General features: G+C 37.2%; 1 protein-coding gene across 1 annotated transcript in view; it reads right to left on the reverse strand.

The window, feature by feature from the left end:
- ACSS3 (acyl-CoA synthetase short chain family member 3) overlaps positions 1 to 17,695 on the reverse strand; it is a 178,787-nt gene that overhangs the window by 92,628 nt on the left and 68,464 nt on the right. Inside the window, exons 6-7 of the mRNA XM_033221156.1 lie at positions 17,035 to 17,115; positions 16,863 to 16,958 (exon numbers count right to left, since the gene is read on the reverse strand). Of these exons, the coding sequence (XP_033077047.1) occupies positions 16,863 to 16,958; positions 17,035 to 17,115 (177 nt within the window). The remainder of the gene's footprint in view (positions 1 to 16,862; positions 16,959 to 17,034; positions 17,116 to 17,695) is intronic.

The raw sequence follows: 17,695 nt of genomic DNA on the forward strand, positions 1-17,695 counted from the left end.
GCTCTGACCCAGAAGCTCTTTCTGTGTTACCCAGAGACCTTTTAAGAGTATCACTCTCTTCCAGTGTTCTCGTTGGTTGTTGATTGTATCACTACTTGAGAAGATCATATGTTAATTTCATAGACACAGAGTTTGTGGCCCGAACTTCAGAGGAGTTCATGGATATTCTGAAATTAAATTAAGGTATATACATATGCTCCTTTTCCTATGGAAGAGGAGTCAATAGCTTCTATGGGATTCTGAATAAGAGTTTATAAACAAAAATTGTTGAAGTATATGAAAGCATCTCAAAACACAAAATGCTCCTCAAAGATTTTCTATTTGTCTCAGAAACAGCTTGGAGGAAGCAAGACCGCAGATGGACATGTAGAGACCGTAACATCCCTTCATTTTCTGTTCCACAAGATAGGTAAATTGCCAAGACTACCCTTTTAATGCACTTCTGTTAAAGAGCTATAAATATTCTCAAAGAACCAACAATTTATTGGTTAATCTGCGGTTTCCAACCAACCTTCCTTCTTTTCCCACTCCCCATTACTTTAATCATATAGAATCATCATTTTCATAAGTCAAAGCAGTCAAATATCAGTAATGTCACATGGTTCAGATTCATGCTTTCTATCAGTTTGCTATTTTGACAATCCCTCTTCACTATCTCCTTGTGGTAGGTCCCACACAGTTGCAATTCCTCAGGCTTGAGTCATTTCCTTTCTTCAATTAAGGATACAACTCTGTGCCCAGGCCTGAGAAGCTGAGACTTCTCCATGGCTAAAGTTCCAAGACACAAATATCTATAAATCTAGTATTTTTGAAGATAGGTATGTGCTAGGGTCTGAAACATGCCTCCCAAAATTCATGTGCTGAAAATTGAATCCCCAGTTCAACAGTGTTGGAAGGTGGGGACTTTTGGAAGATGTTTACGTTAGGAGGACTCTGCTCTCATGAATGGACAAATGGTGCTAAAACAAAGGGTTTGTGGGAGCCTGTTTGTTCTCTTTTGTCCTTCTGCTCTTCTGCCATGTGAAGATATACTGGTCCTCCTCTCTGGAGGACACAGAAACAAGGCAGCATCTTGAAACAAGAGACAGAACCTTCCAGCACCTTGATCTTGAAAGTCACAGTCTGCAGAACTGTGAGAAATAAATTTCTGTTCTACATAAATTACCCCATCTTATCACCTAAAAAAAAAAAAAAAAAAAAAAAAGTTTACCTTTGGAAGTACTAATGTCAAGTAAATGAAACTGAAACTGCTAATTCTGCAGATGCAGTGCTGAGCAAATTAGGGATTCTGACATATTTAACATTATCAGTAGTCACAGAGAGCATTTACCCCTAGTATAGCTCGTAACTCATTGCTTCTAGCAGGACTATTTTCATCTCAGAGTTATTTCATGCTGAGGTGCAGTCACTCTGCTATCCTGTACTAGAGGGACAAATTAAGTTTTTTCTTATTCATTGTGATTAATGAGACTTTGCTGTAAGCAGAGAAATTAAGTGGGTTTTTGCTTAATCACACTACCAGACTTCTGCCCAGGAAGTGAAGTGTGGCTATTCCATATGCATACTACAATTCAGCCTGAGATTGCACAAAACCTGGTCCCTCCATAACATCCAATGCTTTGCCCAAAACAACCTTCAAACATGCTCAGATTTCTCCATGTCAAAAATGAAACAACAAACTTTCCTGTGAAATTGCCCTCATAGAAGGTACTAATGACACCCTGATCACCAAAGTGCTCTTCGGTTGTCTTATTAATCTTTTCTCTGTAGCACTTGGCGCTGTTGATCCTCATCCTGTGAAAAACCTTCTCATCACCCTTCTTTAGTATGCTTTGCTTTTCTGATTCTGCTGTTGGCTCCAGTTTCAAACTCTCAATTTATATAGTTTCTCTTCCTCAGCCTCAAGAATTTCCTAAGTTTCTGTTCTCAGTCTTTATCTGAGTAACTTGATCAAATCTGACTTTGCAATGTCATATGAATATCCGAGTACAATCTTCAAACTCAGTGTTACCAAAACCAAAATTATTGCTTCCCTCTCCACCAGCTGTTCTTCCTACTGTGGTATTTCAGTTGATAACTGCCATTTTATTGGTTGTTCTAGCTGAAGATATCAGAGCCATTTTCAGCTCCCTTTCATCTCTTACAATAGCCACCTGACACCCTAACCTCCTCCTCAATGTTCTGATAACCGATATTCTAGTCCTAGCTACGTATCTTGGATATCTTGGACTACACAACAGCTTCCCAATTGTCCCTCTCCAGATTATGGCAAGGGAATCCTGCTTTTGAATCCAGCGAAGCTTGTTTCAAATCCCAGCTCCAGTCCCCTGTGCCACTGGCAAATGTATTTGCTGTCTCTGATTCTAAGTTTCCACAGCAGCTATAAATGGGAGACTTAAAATATCTACATCATGGGTTTGTGCTTATAATTAAAACAATGTATAAAAAGTGCTTAGAAGAGTTCTGATCACTCAACACCCAATGAATAATAGTTATTACTAATTTGTATTGTCTCATTCACAAAGTTCTCCCTATCTACTAGTTGCAAACTTCCCTTAAAAACCTAGTGCAGATTTTTACGCCACCATGCAGGAGTTAAATATAGAGTATTTATCATAGGTGATGACACCAGGTAGTTTACAAAAAAACTGTCTTATCTTCTACACAGCATAAGAGTTTGTTATTTAGGTGTGTCTTGATTTGTTTGCTTTCTGCACTTTATATTAATCTTAATTCCTTGAATATATTGTCAACACCTTTGGTGGAAGGACCATATCTGATATTTATTCTGCTTCCCCATCACCTTCTAGCATGACTTGGAGCTAACAATAGACATTAATAAATATTGTTGATGGAGCCATGACAATAGCTGAGCTTGCTAGCTCCAACATAAAACATATACATAAAGAGAAAAATAAACTCAAAAATAAATATTTTTTAACAACTAGTCACGGGAGAAATCTAAAAGATGCTAGCATCAGCTTTATAATCTTTTCCAGTTGAGAAGATCAAATTATATAGCCTGAATCAGAGTAATAGCTGAGTCATCATTTTTTCTCATTCTATATACACAGAAGGCAGATTGCTATAGACTAGATTTTTTTTTAATGTTATTTTCCATTACATGAAGGGGAGAAAAGGACTATGATATATCCAATTGAATATACTAGTTAGCAGAATCATGGCTACGTATCTTAAAAGGAAGTCACATATTTCTGTCTTTAAAAGAAGCAAATCCCTGTCCTTAAAAAGGGAATAAACAAATTAGAGAAAACTGGTTAACATAAATAAAAATACAAAATTCTTGCAAAGAGAAAACTACGTACGTGGAGATAAAATTATACTGATCTTGTGTAATTACACTGAAAAGCCTGGGAGGGGTTAACTATTCAGAAGGTGTACATGTGAAAAATACAGTATAGGATGACTTAGTGGAGATTACAGATACAGGGAAATACAGAAGTAATTGAGATGTTCATTGAAGATACTTTGGGGATGACTTAGCAAGAGTATTAAATGCAAAAAATAACTTGGGAGCCTCAATATTTTCAAATATGAGACTTGCATATTTGGAAATGGCCTAAAGTTTCAGTCCACGTATATAAAGTGATAATAATTACTCTTATTTAAACATGTATAAAATATACAATCACGTGTTGCTTGATGATGAGAATACATTCTGACATACGTATCTTTAGGTGATTTTAGCATTGTGAAAACTTCACAGAGTGTTTTTACACAAACCTAGATGGTGAAGCCTACCACATACTGAGGCTGTATGGTATCACCTCTTACGCCAAGGCTACACATCTGTACGGCATGTTACTGTACTGAATACTGTAGACAATTGTATCACGATGGTAAGTGACTGTGTACCTAAACATGTTTAAGCATAGAAAAATAACTGTAAAAATATAGTATAAAAGATAAAAAAAAAAAAAAAGCTATGCCTACATAGGGCACTCACTAGAAACGGAGCTTATAGAACTAGGAGTTGCTTTGTGTGAGTCAGTGAGTGAGTGGTGAATGAATATGAAGATCTAGGACATTATTGTACACTATTACTTATTGTATAAACACTGCACACTTAAGCTACACTAAATTTCTAAAGAAGTAGTTTTATTTCTCCAATAATAAATTAAGTTTAGCTTACTGTAACTATTTTACTTTATCAATGTTTTGATTGTTTTAATTTTTGACTTGCAATACGACAGGTTAAAAGATAAAGACATTGTACAGCTGAACAAAATTATTTTCATTGTTTACATGTTCATTCTATAAGTTTTTTCCATTTTAAAATTTTCAATTTTTAAAAAACTTTAAACTTTTTTGGTTTAAAAACTAAGACACAAACATACACATTAGCCTAGGCCTACACAGGATCAGGATGATCAGTATCACTGTCTTCCATCTCCACAATTTGTCACACTGGAAGCTCTATAGGGCAAGCATGAAGCTGGCATCTCCTGTGACAATAATGACTTCTTCTGGAATACCACCTGAAGGATCTGAGACTGTTTTAGAGTTAACCTTTTTTAATATGTAGCAGTACACTCTAAAATAAAGATAAAATGTGTAGTATAGTAAATACACAAACCAGCCACAGTCATTTGTTATCTTTATCATGTATTAATGTACTGCACATAATTGCATGTGGTATACTTTTACACCATTGGCAGCACAGTAGGTTTGTTTATACCAGTAGGTTTGTTTACACCAGCATCACAAACGTGAGAAATGAAATGTGCGACAATGTTACGATGATAGGAAATTTCCAGCTCCATTATAATCTTATGGGATCACAAAGTGTATGTGGTCTATCCTTGACCAAAACATTTTTATGTAACACATGACTGGACTGTATAAAAATATAATATTTTTGAAACGTTTGAACTACTTTCAACTACACTATTCCATTTGATTCCTAAACAAATATAAAGAGTACAGAGTTCATCTCTACAAGAATCATTCTCTAAAGAAAGGTTAGTGGCAGCAGCAGTGGCCCATCTGGAGCGGTTGCTGTGGAGACAACTTTCCAAGCTGGCAGGATAGGATCCCAACCCTTCAGACCGCAGCTGCAGCCACCCAGGCATGACTATGGACCCAGGCATCCCTGTGCTCTCGGAGGCCCAGAAAGCCCTGCTCCCCGCACAGGCTCAGAAGTGCCTGCTCCTGCTGCATGGCCTCTCCCTGCTCCTGGCACCTGCTCTGATTTCGTAGCCAAGTTGTGGCCCTATCCAGGTGATGTCACAACACAGCCGAGTGTGTGCGCACTCAAGGCATTGTGGACATGCCAGCCCCCTGCCTCCTTGGCCCCCTCTGAACTTTAGGCACCAATGAGCACAGGATGGGGACCAAGCAGGGCTGAGGATGGTTCAGCACAGGCCTGCAGGTGCCCCTCGGCATGGACAGCCAGGGTGCCATCGACAAAATGTTGATGAGAGCAGGAGGTAGTCAGGTTTCCGGGTGGAAAGGGGAGGGTCCCCAGTGAAGCCCCACCTTCAAGGCAGGGACAGCCTGAAACCTGAGGGCAGGGATGTCAGTTCTAGGTGGGGTCCCAGGCCCAGAGTGAGAACTTATGGTGCTTTTTCCGGGCCATCCATGGCCACTAATAGGCCAATCAGCATGCATGTTCTCCCTTCTGAAGCCCATAAAAACCCCAGACTCATGCAGACTCACAGAGTTGAGGGACAGTTTGCCAGCAGATAGGAGTTACCCATTCTGGAGGGCTGCAGACTCAATGGGATGACTTGCCTGCCAATAGGAGGTACCCACTCTGGGTCTCCTCTCAGCTGTAGGCTACACAGATATTGGGATGACCTGCCTCCAAATAGGAGCTACTCTGTCCGGGTCTCCTCTTGCCTGTGGACAGGACCTACCCACTTCACGTCTCCTGAGAGCTGTACTGTTGCTCAATGAAGCACCTTTTTGCCGTGCTCACCCTCCAGTTGTCCGCATACTCATGCATTCTTGACATGGGACGAGAACTCAGGATCCACCAAATGGCTGAACTGAAAGAGCTATAGCACAAACAGGACTGAAACACGGCCCACTGTCCCTGCTTGTCATGTTGTGGATGACAAGGAGAGAAAAGCTGTGGCCCTTTGGGCAGCCCAGACCTGGGGGCTCCCCAAGCCAGGGCTGTGACAAACTCTTTGGCATGGGATCCAGGCCAGTAGGACAAGCTGAGCACAGCCTGCCAGGACAAGTGGGCAAAGTGAGCCCAGCAGGCCCAAGTAAAACTCAGACAAAGGCATCACCAGCTGCAGAGGCTTCCAGCTGGAAAAGCAACACCCCAAGGATCCTGTGACATTAGGGTTATCTAAACTCTCCCTTTTGTCTGTGAATTTAAGAAAAAAGCATTCAAAAAGAGATTATCAAGCTGAATACTATAAAGTTTTCGAATATTTATGCAAGGTTGAAAAACTAGTAATGATAATGCCCATCAAAAAAATAGAAGTGAAACATTGAAATGCTTGGTAATGGCGAGTCAGGAAATTCCCTGTGTTATTCGCTGATTAAAACTTTCAAGTTCACTTTTGTTTAACTCACAAGTCCTACGCTTGAAGGATAGATCTGCAAGGGGAGAGACACCGAGTTTTCTTCTACATCTTCTGCTCATTCTTCAAAATTGGTAGTAGCTGGATCAACACATCCCTGTGTGCTGATTTTTTTTTTCTTGGTGCTGAGAGAATTAATGGGCTCCAAAGAGAGCTGCCTCTAGTGCTCTGATTTGAATGATTCAGTGTTATGAGGACAAACAGACTTTGAAAGAAGAAATGTGGAGTAACATTCAAGCATTTAAGTGACTGGATTACAGGAGAATTTATGTTTAGTGTTTATATGTTAGAATTCTATTCTGGGAAATAATACATTTGTATTTTTGAATAATAACTATAGCTTATAATATCTAGAACCAATTATACGATTATATCCTGTGAATTATTCTAAATATTCTAAATATTTTTTCACAGATTAACCAATTGAATGCCATAGGTATTATTACTACTGATAATTATAGTTGAGAAAACTAAGGCAGAAATCAGTAAAGCAACTTGTTTGAGGCCAATTAATAAACAGAAGTGTCAGAAATCATACCATGGCAGCCTTAAGTAGTATGCTTCCTCTCCAATACTAAAAGTGTTCACTAATTTAAAGTGAAAGTTTACTTCAGTAAATATATTTGAAGAATCAGCATTCCCTAACTATGAAAAGAAATTGGAATAAAGTCCAGAGTTAAAAATTAAAATAAATTACCAAATAATATATTTATTCAAGAGAACCAATTAAAGTGAAGAAGATTCTCAAAAGTGAAAATTGAGAGAGTATGTGTCAACCCTCTCATTTTAATGATTAAAATATGAACTCCCAAAGAGGTTAAATAATTTGCTTAAGTCATATAGGTACATAAAGGCAGAGCAAGATAACAATACATATGTTAGTATTTCTAGTCCAGTGACCATACTCCTGTACCACAATTCAGAATTTTAAATCCTCAACTTTCTCTAATTCAATTTATTGCCTGAGAAGGCAGAGTATGGCATATACCTTCAAAGTTAATTGTTGAATTATTAACAAATGGCCATCTACCCTGGCTAATCTAGTGAACATACTGAAGAATGTATTGAAAAGGCTTCTTGCTGTGATGTACACCATGTGTGAAATGCAAACAAATGTAAAATGAGAGAAAACTTATATCCCTTGACTGGAAAAAAAGACTGTTATTACATAAAAATGACAACTGCTATATCAAGACCAATTATACCAATCAGTTTATGGCTTACTCTCAGGCCAGATTTAAGGAGAAACAGTAACTACTAACATTCCATTTTAGACCTATGTAATACCCTAGCCAAGGAACAGTAATCTCATTTCTTGCTTAACCACACCACTGTCATTGTGGAAGCCTGGGCTAACTGTATCATGAAATTGAAATATGTGTACATCACACACTTTTGCACATTTGTACACAGCAAAGATAAGGAGAAAGGCAGGACCCAGAAAGATTTATTTGCCTTAGAGAAAGAGTGTTGGATTTTGATTCTGCAGATAACAGTCTGGTAAAGGGGAGAAATACTGGAGAGAAGAGAGAGGCCAGGGAGCATATCTCTGTATAATCACCATTTGCCATCACACACACATGCATGCACATACGCACTAGGCTGCTAGCTAAATTTGTTTATACATTGCATTCCTATGTGAAAAGATTGCTCGTTTTATTCCTTCTCCTTGGCAAAACCATCCTACTAAATATCTGTTCTTGTTCATACAAGGATAGGGTTAGATCTACTGGAATTAGTGCTCTATTAATGAAGTAGATTTCTAAAGAAGTAGCATTCATTTTTTCCTCTCAAAAGTAAAGACTAAATTATTCAGAATTGGTTTCCATATTTTAACTGGTCAATCCAATATTCCTCCAAGAATTACATACTTTAAACATCTCATACTCCACTGACTGAGCTGGCCAGGTGTTCTGTATTTAAATATGTTCAATTCCATTGATAAAAGTAAATCTCTGTCTATAAAACATATAGCCTGACTTATTCCTTTATTATTTGGTAACTTTATTATTCCTTCCTGGTTTTAGGTATATTTTGTTCCTCTTTTCCTAGGTTCTTGAGATACGAGCTTATATTCTTGATTTGAGAGTTTTCCTCTTTTCTAATGTATCTATATAGTGCTATAAATTTCCCTCTCAGAAAATAACCTATTTAAATACAGGTGTTCTGTATTTATGTTGAATCCCATTGATAAAAGTTAATCTCTGTCTATAAGACATATAGCTTGACTTACATAAGTTGCGCATATAGTCCTGTGGTAAAAAAGAAAATTTAAATTACTCTTACTCATTGATAGAAAAAATCTTTACGTGTAAGTCAAGTTTTCTTTCTGATACTGTCATTCGGGCATTTATTTAACAAACACTGAATATATGTCATTAAGGCAAGGAGCTGAGAATTGATGGTGGACACAAACTCAGATGACTCCTTCCCTAGTAGAGTTAGAGGAAAGAGTGGGAAACAAACACATCAAAGGAGCCTAGAGACTAATATGAATCTGCAACTTTTATAGAAACCACCAAGGGAAAGTGCAGTGTGCTAAGAGACTATGATAAAGGGGTTTGACCTAATCAGAGAGGTCAAGGAGGGATTCCCTGAGGAAGTGACACCAGCTGAAATCTAACAGGCAAGTAGCATACATTTCAGGCAATGTTCCTGGGACAAGAACGAACATAAGATTAACTGCGGGGAAACAGGGGCGTGTGGTACATTAGACAGAAGCATGTTGTACCTTAGAAGGGATGAAAATGATTAGGTGGAGCAAATGGCCAATGCTTTCAAATGCTGAGAAGTCAAGCACAGTGAAGACTGAAAATGCCCATTGGCTTTGGAAAAGTAGAGATGACTGGATGTTAGGAAAAGCTGTAGCGATGGAATGATGGGGACAGCAATTGGAGCAATTCCATTTCTTAATCAGGAACTTACTCTGCAATCTTCTCCAACTGCTGTTGGAGCTACTGAGTGTAGACAAGGCCTTAAAGAGAGAATGTTGTAGCTTCCAGGAGATAAGGGATTAAAGATTTTTGTTGTTTGTTTTAATGAGTTAATTTTATGAATTTGTTTGAAAATGTGGTAATTATCAGGAAAATAAGCAGATTTACATGCAGTTGTAAGAAATAATGCAGAGATATCCCATGCACCCTTTACCCAGTTTTCCCCAGGTGTAAAAACTGCAAAACTACAATCTGTTATCACAGTCAGAATACTGATACAGTCAAGATACAAACCAGTTCATCTCTAAAAGGATCCTTCATGATGCTCTATACGGCCATATGTGGCCATTGCTGATATACAGAAACACAATGAATATTTGTATGTTCATCCTGTATCCTGAGACTGGGTTGAACTCATTAGTTATGGGATTTGTTTGTGCGTGTATTCTGTAATTGTCTATGCAAATAGTCATGGCATCTGCAAATAAAGACAATTTTATTTCTTCCCTTCTGGTATGTATGCCCTTTTTTCCTCTATATTTCTGTTTTTATTTATTTATTTATTTATTTATTTATTTATTTACTTATTTATTTATTTGAGGGAGTCTTGCTCTGTTGCCCAGGCTGGAGTGCAGTGTTGCGATCTTGGTTCACTGCAACCTTCACCTCCTGAGTTCAAGTGATTCTCATGCCTCAGCCTCTCAAGTACCTGGGACTACAGGTGTGTACCACCACACCTGGCTAATTTTTGTATTTTTAGTAGAGATGGGGTTTCACTATATTGGTCAGGCTTATCTTGAACTCCTGACCTCATGATCCACCCTCCTTGACCTCCCAAAGTGCTGGGATTACAGGCATGAGTCACCATACCCAGCCTCCCTATACTTCTTTATTAAATGAGCTAGAACTTCCACAGATATGTTGAATAGAGGGTGAGAGTGGAAATTCTTGCCTTGTTTCTGAACAACACAGGAGAAGCAATCAGGCTTTTATGATTAGGTAGTAGCAGGTTTTTTCATAGGTGATCTTTTGTCAGGTTGAGGAAGTTCCTTTCAATTACTAGTTTTCTGGTAGTTCTTCATTATGAATGAATGGTGAATTTATTAAACAACTTTTTCTACATCAATTAATATGATTATATAGTTTTTCTTTAGCCTATTAATATGGTAGATTACCTTGATCAATTTTCAGATATTGAAGCAGCCTTGTACCTCTGGAATAAATTCCACTTGGTCACAGTGTATAATTCCTTTTATATATTGTTGAATTGTTGAATTCAAAATATTTGCTAATATTTTGTGAAGAATTCTTGTATCTATCTATATGTTTATGAAGGACATGCGTTTGTAGTATTTTTTTTTTTTTTTTTTTTTTTTGCCTTTGACTTGTTATTAGGGCAATACAAGCTTCATTAAATGCTTAAGAGAGTGTTTCCTCTTCTTCTATTTTCCGAAAGAGATTGTGCAGAAATGGTGTTGATTCTCCTTTAAACATTGGTAGATGGCACACGGGGTACAGAAATACCAAACACCCCCGCCTCCTCTTCTATTTTAAACATTGGTAGAATTTTCCAGTAAAACCATCAGTGTCTGGAGATTTCTTATTGGGAGTCTATTTAATTACATATTGGATTTTCTTAATAGTAATAAGGCTATTCTAGTAATTTATTTCTCATTTGGTGAGTTTATGGTTTTTGAGGAATTAGTCCATTTCGTCTTCATCTAAGTTGTCAAATTTATGTGTGTTGAGTTTCTCATAGTATTCCCTTATTATTCTTTTGATGTCTGCAGGTCATTAGTGATACCTCCTGTTTCATGTGTGGTACTGGTAATTTGTATTTTCTCTCTCTTTTCTTTGCCAAGCTTATAGAGGTTTTTCCATTTTATTTATCTTTTCAAAGAACTAGTTTTTTGTTTCATTAATTGTCTATGTTTTTATGTTTTCAATGTTATTGATTCCTGCTCTTACCTTTATTATTCCTTCCTGGTTTTAGGTATATTTTGTTCCTCTTTTCCTAGGATCTTGAGATAGGAGCTTATATTCTTGATTTGAGAGTTTTCCTCTTTTCTAATATATCCATTCAGTGCTATAAATTTCCCTCTCAGAACTGCTTTAGTTGTGTCCTCTGACATTTTATATGATGTACTTTCTTTTTCAATCAGTTTGAGATATATACACAGGTGTGTGTGTGTGTGTGTGTGTGGTGTGTGTGTGTGTTCCTGGATATTTCCTATTTGACCCATGGATTATTAAGACGTATATTGATTAGATTCCAATTGTTTGGGGATTTTCCTGTTAACTCTTTGTAATTTTTAGTTTGAAAATACTGTGGTCTTAAAATAGACTTTGCATGACTTCAAATATTTTTAAATTAGTTGAAGTTTGCTTTGTGGCCCAGGTTTTGGTTTATCTTGGTAATTATTCTGTGGGCATTTAAAAAGAATGTGTATTCTGCTGCTGTCAAGAATAGTGTTCTATAAATGTCAATTAAGTCTTGTTGGTTGATGATGTCAAGTTTTTCTACATCTTCACTTTCTATCTGTTGTTTTATCAATATTAAGAGGGGAGTGTATCTAATGACAACCTGAAATATGTAACTGGAATGCATAGGCACAAATCATATCAGAAGCCAAAATGTAGAATGGACATCAGTCAACATGACATATTTGTGCATGAGCTGAATATCAGCCTTGAATACATGTCAAGAGGCATGGAAAAAAGATGACACTTTGATAAGTACTAAATAACTAGATTCAACAAAATGTAATGACCAGTAAAGTGTGAGATGCAAGGAAAATGAACTTAAGAATCATTCACAGATTCTCAGTTTGCATTACTGCATGAATGGAGGTAACATTACCAGAAACACAGAGTGCGCTGAAGGAAATATGGTTTTCAGGGTGGGGTGGAGATACAGAACTAAGTTCATGTCATCTTGAGCATAAGATGTGTACAGACTATTCAGAGATGTCTAGCAATAGGTTAGTACTCAGCAGGAAAACCAGATATAAAAAGGGGATTTAGGAGCCATGATTTAATTAATGATCTTCAAATATAACTGCTTGGAGATTATCCAGGAAACGGAAGCAGAGTAAGAAAATAGAGCAAAGACTATGATCCTGCTAAACTCTAATGTTTAGGACCAAAGTGAAAGAAACAAAGAGAAGAAAAGAAGAACAAGCTGTCAGGATGGAAGGAAGAAAACGAGGAGTAGAGTTTAATTTAGTTCCACAAGTATTTGTTAATTGTTAGTGTGTGCTATGCACTGTGCTGTGAAACTGGCTTTTATCCTCTTCTAGATGATAGACTCTTCTAGATATAAACATATCATTCCAGTACATTGTGGCCAGCTCAGTGACAGACATAAGCTCGAAAGCAACAGGACCACAGAAAGAGGCACTGCACACAGCCCAAGATCACGAGAGGAAACTTTCAAGACATGGTAACATCTAAGCAGAGTCTACAAGGAGAGTAGGAGTTAACCAAGAAAGGAAAAGAGGAAAGTAATACCAGATAAAAGAAACAACATGAACATTAGCAAAGGAGCATGGAGCTCAACAGAGAGGAAAGGATCACCTAAAGGAACGGTCAGCAGGGCTGAACTCTAGTAAGAGAAAAAATAAAATCAGATTAAAGAAGGCCCTTTGACTTTGTCACTTATGAAGTCACTGGTGACCCCTTCTGCCGCAGTTTCTATGAAATGAAGTGAGCATAAATCAGACTACAGTGAGATGAGGAATGACTGAAAGAACACGAGGTTCAGGAATGTGGGCAGGATATTTTTTCAAGCAACTTAGTGGAGAAGAAAATAAAGATTGCATAGCTAGTGCAGCCGTAAAAAAGGATGAATTCACGTCCTTTGTAGGGACATGGATGAAGCTGGAAACCATCGTTCTCAGCAAACTATCACAAGGACAGAAAACCAAACACTGCATGTTCTCACTCATACGTGGGAATTGAACAATGAGAACATCTGGACACAGGAAGAGGAACATCACACACCGGGGCCTGTCATGGGGAGGGGGGAGGGGGGAGGGATAGCATTAGGAGATATATCTAATGTAAATGACCAGTTAAAGGGCGCAGCACACCATCATGGCATATGTATACATATGTAACAAACCTGCACGTTATGCACATGTACCCTAGAACTTAAAGTATAATTTAAAAAAAAGAAAAAGAGGCCGGGCGCGGTGGCTCAAGCCTGTAATCCCAGCACTTTGGGAGGCCGAGACGGGCGGATCACGAGGTCAGGAGATCGAGACCATCCTGGCTAATACGGTGAAACCCCATCTCTACTAAAAAAATACAAAAAACTAGCCGGGCGAGGTGGCAGGCGCCTGTAGTCCCAGCTACTCCGGAGGCTGAGGCAGGAGAATGGCGTGAACCCGGGAGGCGGAGCTTGCAGTGAGCTGAGATCTGGCCACTGCACTCCAGCCTGGGTGGCAGAGCGAGACTCTGTCTCAAAAAAAAAAAAGAAAAAAGAAAAAGAAAATAATGTAGTGTATTGCCTGGCATATAATAAGTGTTATGCAAATGTTTGTTAAATAAATAAAAGGAAAGATCTGAAAAAAGAAAAAACTTGATGGCATAGCTAGAAGTAGGCAAAGGTCTAAAAGACTTGGTTTTATGATCAGAGAAAGTTAAAGACATTTGTAAGTTGTAGTAAACAAGCCAGAGTGCAGAGAAAAGGTTTTAAATTGTAGCTTACTTCAGTCAATTATTCACACAACAAATATTTATAGAGCATCTACACTCTACTTGACCAAATCATTCCAACATAGAGACAAACAAACAACCCTCCATCACAGTGTTAATATCATGTTTTAAATAAAATTGAGAAACAATAAAAGCCCATGGTAAATAGTGCAAAACATGTATGTATCTCAATTCTAAAGCAGCTTAATAGTTACAACCACAAATATGTTAGCATCTTTGGCTTTGTCATATTTATGTAAGCAATGCCACAATTCAATATAAATATTTCAGTATAGAGGTTTAATTTGTTTACTTCAAGATAAATTATTTTAATTAAAAAATTATATTACAAAGATAACGGTATGAAATGATTTGTCAAGATTGTTTTGTTTTAATTATTACAAATACCTAAATGTATATTCAGTAGGTGAGATATAAAAGCACTATACAAAAGACATAGAGTAATATATGAATTCCCAAAAGCATATCAAGTCTGCAAGATATAAAAGCATGATACAAAAGTGTAGAGTAGTATATGATGGTTTAATACTTGTGTCAAAGTCAACCTTAATATTTCTTAGCATTCAGAGACAGAAAACCAGCCAGTTAAAAATGAAAGAACACAAATGGTCTTTAAGTGATATGAGCCCTGGAGTATTCCAGAAAGATTGAGAATAGCCTCTCATGTTTTCAAATTCATTGACTTGCAGAAATTTAAGACTGCAAATTAACTTGAAATCATTTAATACTATTCTCCACACCCCACATATAAAATTCCCTTTACTTCACAATCTTTGTCTGGTATTGACAGAACACTTATGTGAAAGAGAGCCTTATATTTGAGAAGTTGTCCATTTGTTCTACCGCCAAGCATTTAAATTTGTCTCTGATTATTCCCAAAATATAATCCTCTGTAACTCTGCATTACAAGACTGCATAATTTATATGTAGCAACTTTTTAAACATCAAAATATTATTATAGTATCTGCACATTAAGTGCATTATTTGTCAGACTAGTCATTCCTAATTCCTTCTTTTTTTTTTTTTTTTTTGAGATGGAATCTCATTCTGTCACCCAGACTGGAGTGCAGTGGTGCAATCTCTGCTCACTGCAAACTCCGCCTTCCAGGTTCAAGTGATTCTCCTGCCTCAGCCTCCTGAGTAGCTGGGATTACAGACATGCACCACCATGTCCGGCTAATTTTTGCATTTTTAGTAGAGACCGGGCTTCACCATATTTGGCAGGCTGCTCTCGAACTCCTGACCTCAAGTGATCCACTTGCCTTGGCCTCCCAAAGTGCTGGGATTATGGGCGTAAACCAATATGCCCAGCCCACCTCTTTCTTGTATACATTATTTTCATGCTACTCCGTTATTTCAGATCCTTGCTTTTTTTTTTTTTTTTTGAGGTGGAGTCTCGCTCTGATGCCCAGGCTGGAGTGCAGTGGCGCAATCTCCACTGCAAGTTCCGCCTCCCGGATTCAAGCCATTCTCCTGCCTCAGTCTCCGGAGTAGCTGGGATTATAGGCGCCCACCACCACACCCGGTTAATTTTTTATTTTTTATATTTTTAGTAGACACGGAGTTTCACCGTGTTAGTCAGTATGGTCTCGATCTCCTGACCTTGTGATCTGCCCGCCTCGCCTCCCAAAATGCTGGGATTACAGGCATGAGCCACCACGCCCAGGCTTTCAGATGCTTTCTAGTAATTCAGTGATTTTTTTGGTTAAACTGAATACAAATTTTCAAATGTGGAAGAGTAAAGTAAGATTATATCATTGCACATAGTGAAAAATTTTTAAAAACAGTCCTACCAACAGCTTATGTTTAAGTTATGGATGCTATAATACCCAGAGATTTGACTACATAAACTACACCAACCCAAGTTTTCCCTATTTCATTTCTGTATTTTTTAATTTAAATATAAAACTGCAAAGATTTATGTATTTTTCCATCTTGTTAAATTTGTCCCAAAAGTCCAAGGTCATTTTGAAAGATAACTTAGCAAACTACCATATTAGTTATCCCTCCAAGACTTCGATCTTCTACAGATCTGATAGGTATGTTATTCTAAGTCTTTATACAAGACATTGATAAAGGTCAATGCAATAGGCATATAAAGGAAATTTTCTGCACACAAAGAAATCTTCTTCCTAGGTGACACTGATATATTCATCGAATTTTTAAACAGTTATTTATTCAGCTATAAATCTGGTCAGTCTATATTCCTATGCCTTATACACAGAGCTTTATTAGAAACCAAGGAAAGTTATTTATTTAAAATTGAAACAACATGACTTTGGAAATCCATGAATCCTATGAAAATAAAAAAGGTGAATCTACATTGCTTGCCTTGTGACAACTATTTTCTAGGACTCTAAAATCAGTACCAGTTTGCCAGTAATTTCTAGAAATCTGCTAGGGATAGATATAAAGCTTGTTTTTGTATGTTCTTCAGAATTTAATTCTGACTGTTCAACAAAATTAAAATAACTGGCTAATATTTCCTACATATCCCTTTCTCTTTTGAAATTATATTTTTAACTGGAAGAAGATAATAATAATGTCCCCTGCCCCACCCCAATTTTTCTGATCCTACTCAGGACTGCTTCATGAAAAGTTTTAATAAAATAAATAGTATCTATATGTGGTATTAATTTTACTTTATTACCTCATATAAAACTGTTGCGTTCCCATGGAGAAGAGGTCCATAGCAGATATAGGAATGTCCAACAACCCAGCCTAAGTCAGAAGCTGCCCACCACACCTAAAAAATAAGATAATAAAATGTATATATTTTATTCAGAGAATGTCATGTAATGTGAATTTAAAACCATGATTACCTCTCCAGGTTGAAGTCCATATATGGAAGACATTGACCAGTTTAGCATGACAGCATATCCCCCAGTGGGTCTAACCACACCCTAAGGAGAGAAAAAGTGAAGTTAAAATCAATAAACAATGTGTAAAAACACTATCTTCATAGCATCTACTTTAAAAGTTCCTGGTCAAAAGTATTTTATATATTAGCTACAAGTAACTTTGGCTTTTATAAAATTATCTTTGAATCATTATTTCTTTGGGTCTTTTAATAGTCACCACAAAATAATTGTCCTCATTACTGCCATTTTTAGAATCCATTCTCACATTATTAGTCTTCTAAAGAAAACATGATTTCACAAAATTACATGCAATACAAACTTTTCTAATAGCACCACACATTATCAACACTACATTTTCAGACGTATTTCCAGAACAAAAATTAGTGTGAAGAAAGGTAAAATGTAGTTATATGCCTCAAATACAGACTAACATAAGGACCTCTGTTTCTTAAGATGATTAAATAATAATAGCTGCTTAGAGGAAACAAAGTCATAATGTAACTGGAATCTCATTGCAACGGTTCACTGAGGATCATGCAAGCACACTTTAAAGCTGAGCAATTCTTTCATTATGAACTCTAGAACTCGTAGGGATGAATTCCAGTTAATTGAATTTAGATTA

This window comes from Trachypithecus francoisi, unplaced genomic scaffold (assembly GCF_009764315.1).
Source record: "Trachypithecus francoisi isolate TF-2019V2 unplaced genomic scaffold, Tfra_2.0 Lachesis_group11, whole genome shotgun sequence".
NCBI classification, from domain to species: Eukaryota; Metazoa; Chordata; class Mammalia; order Primates; family Cercopithecidae; genus Trachypithecus; species Trachypithecus francoisi.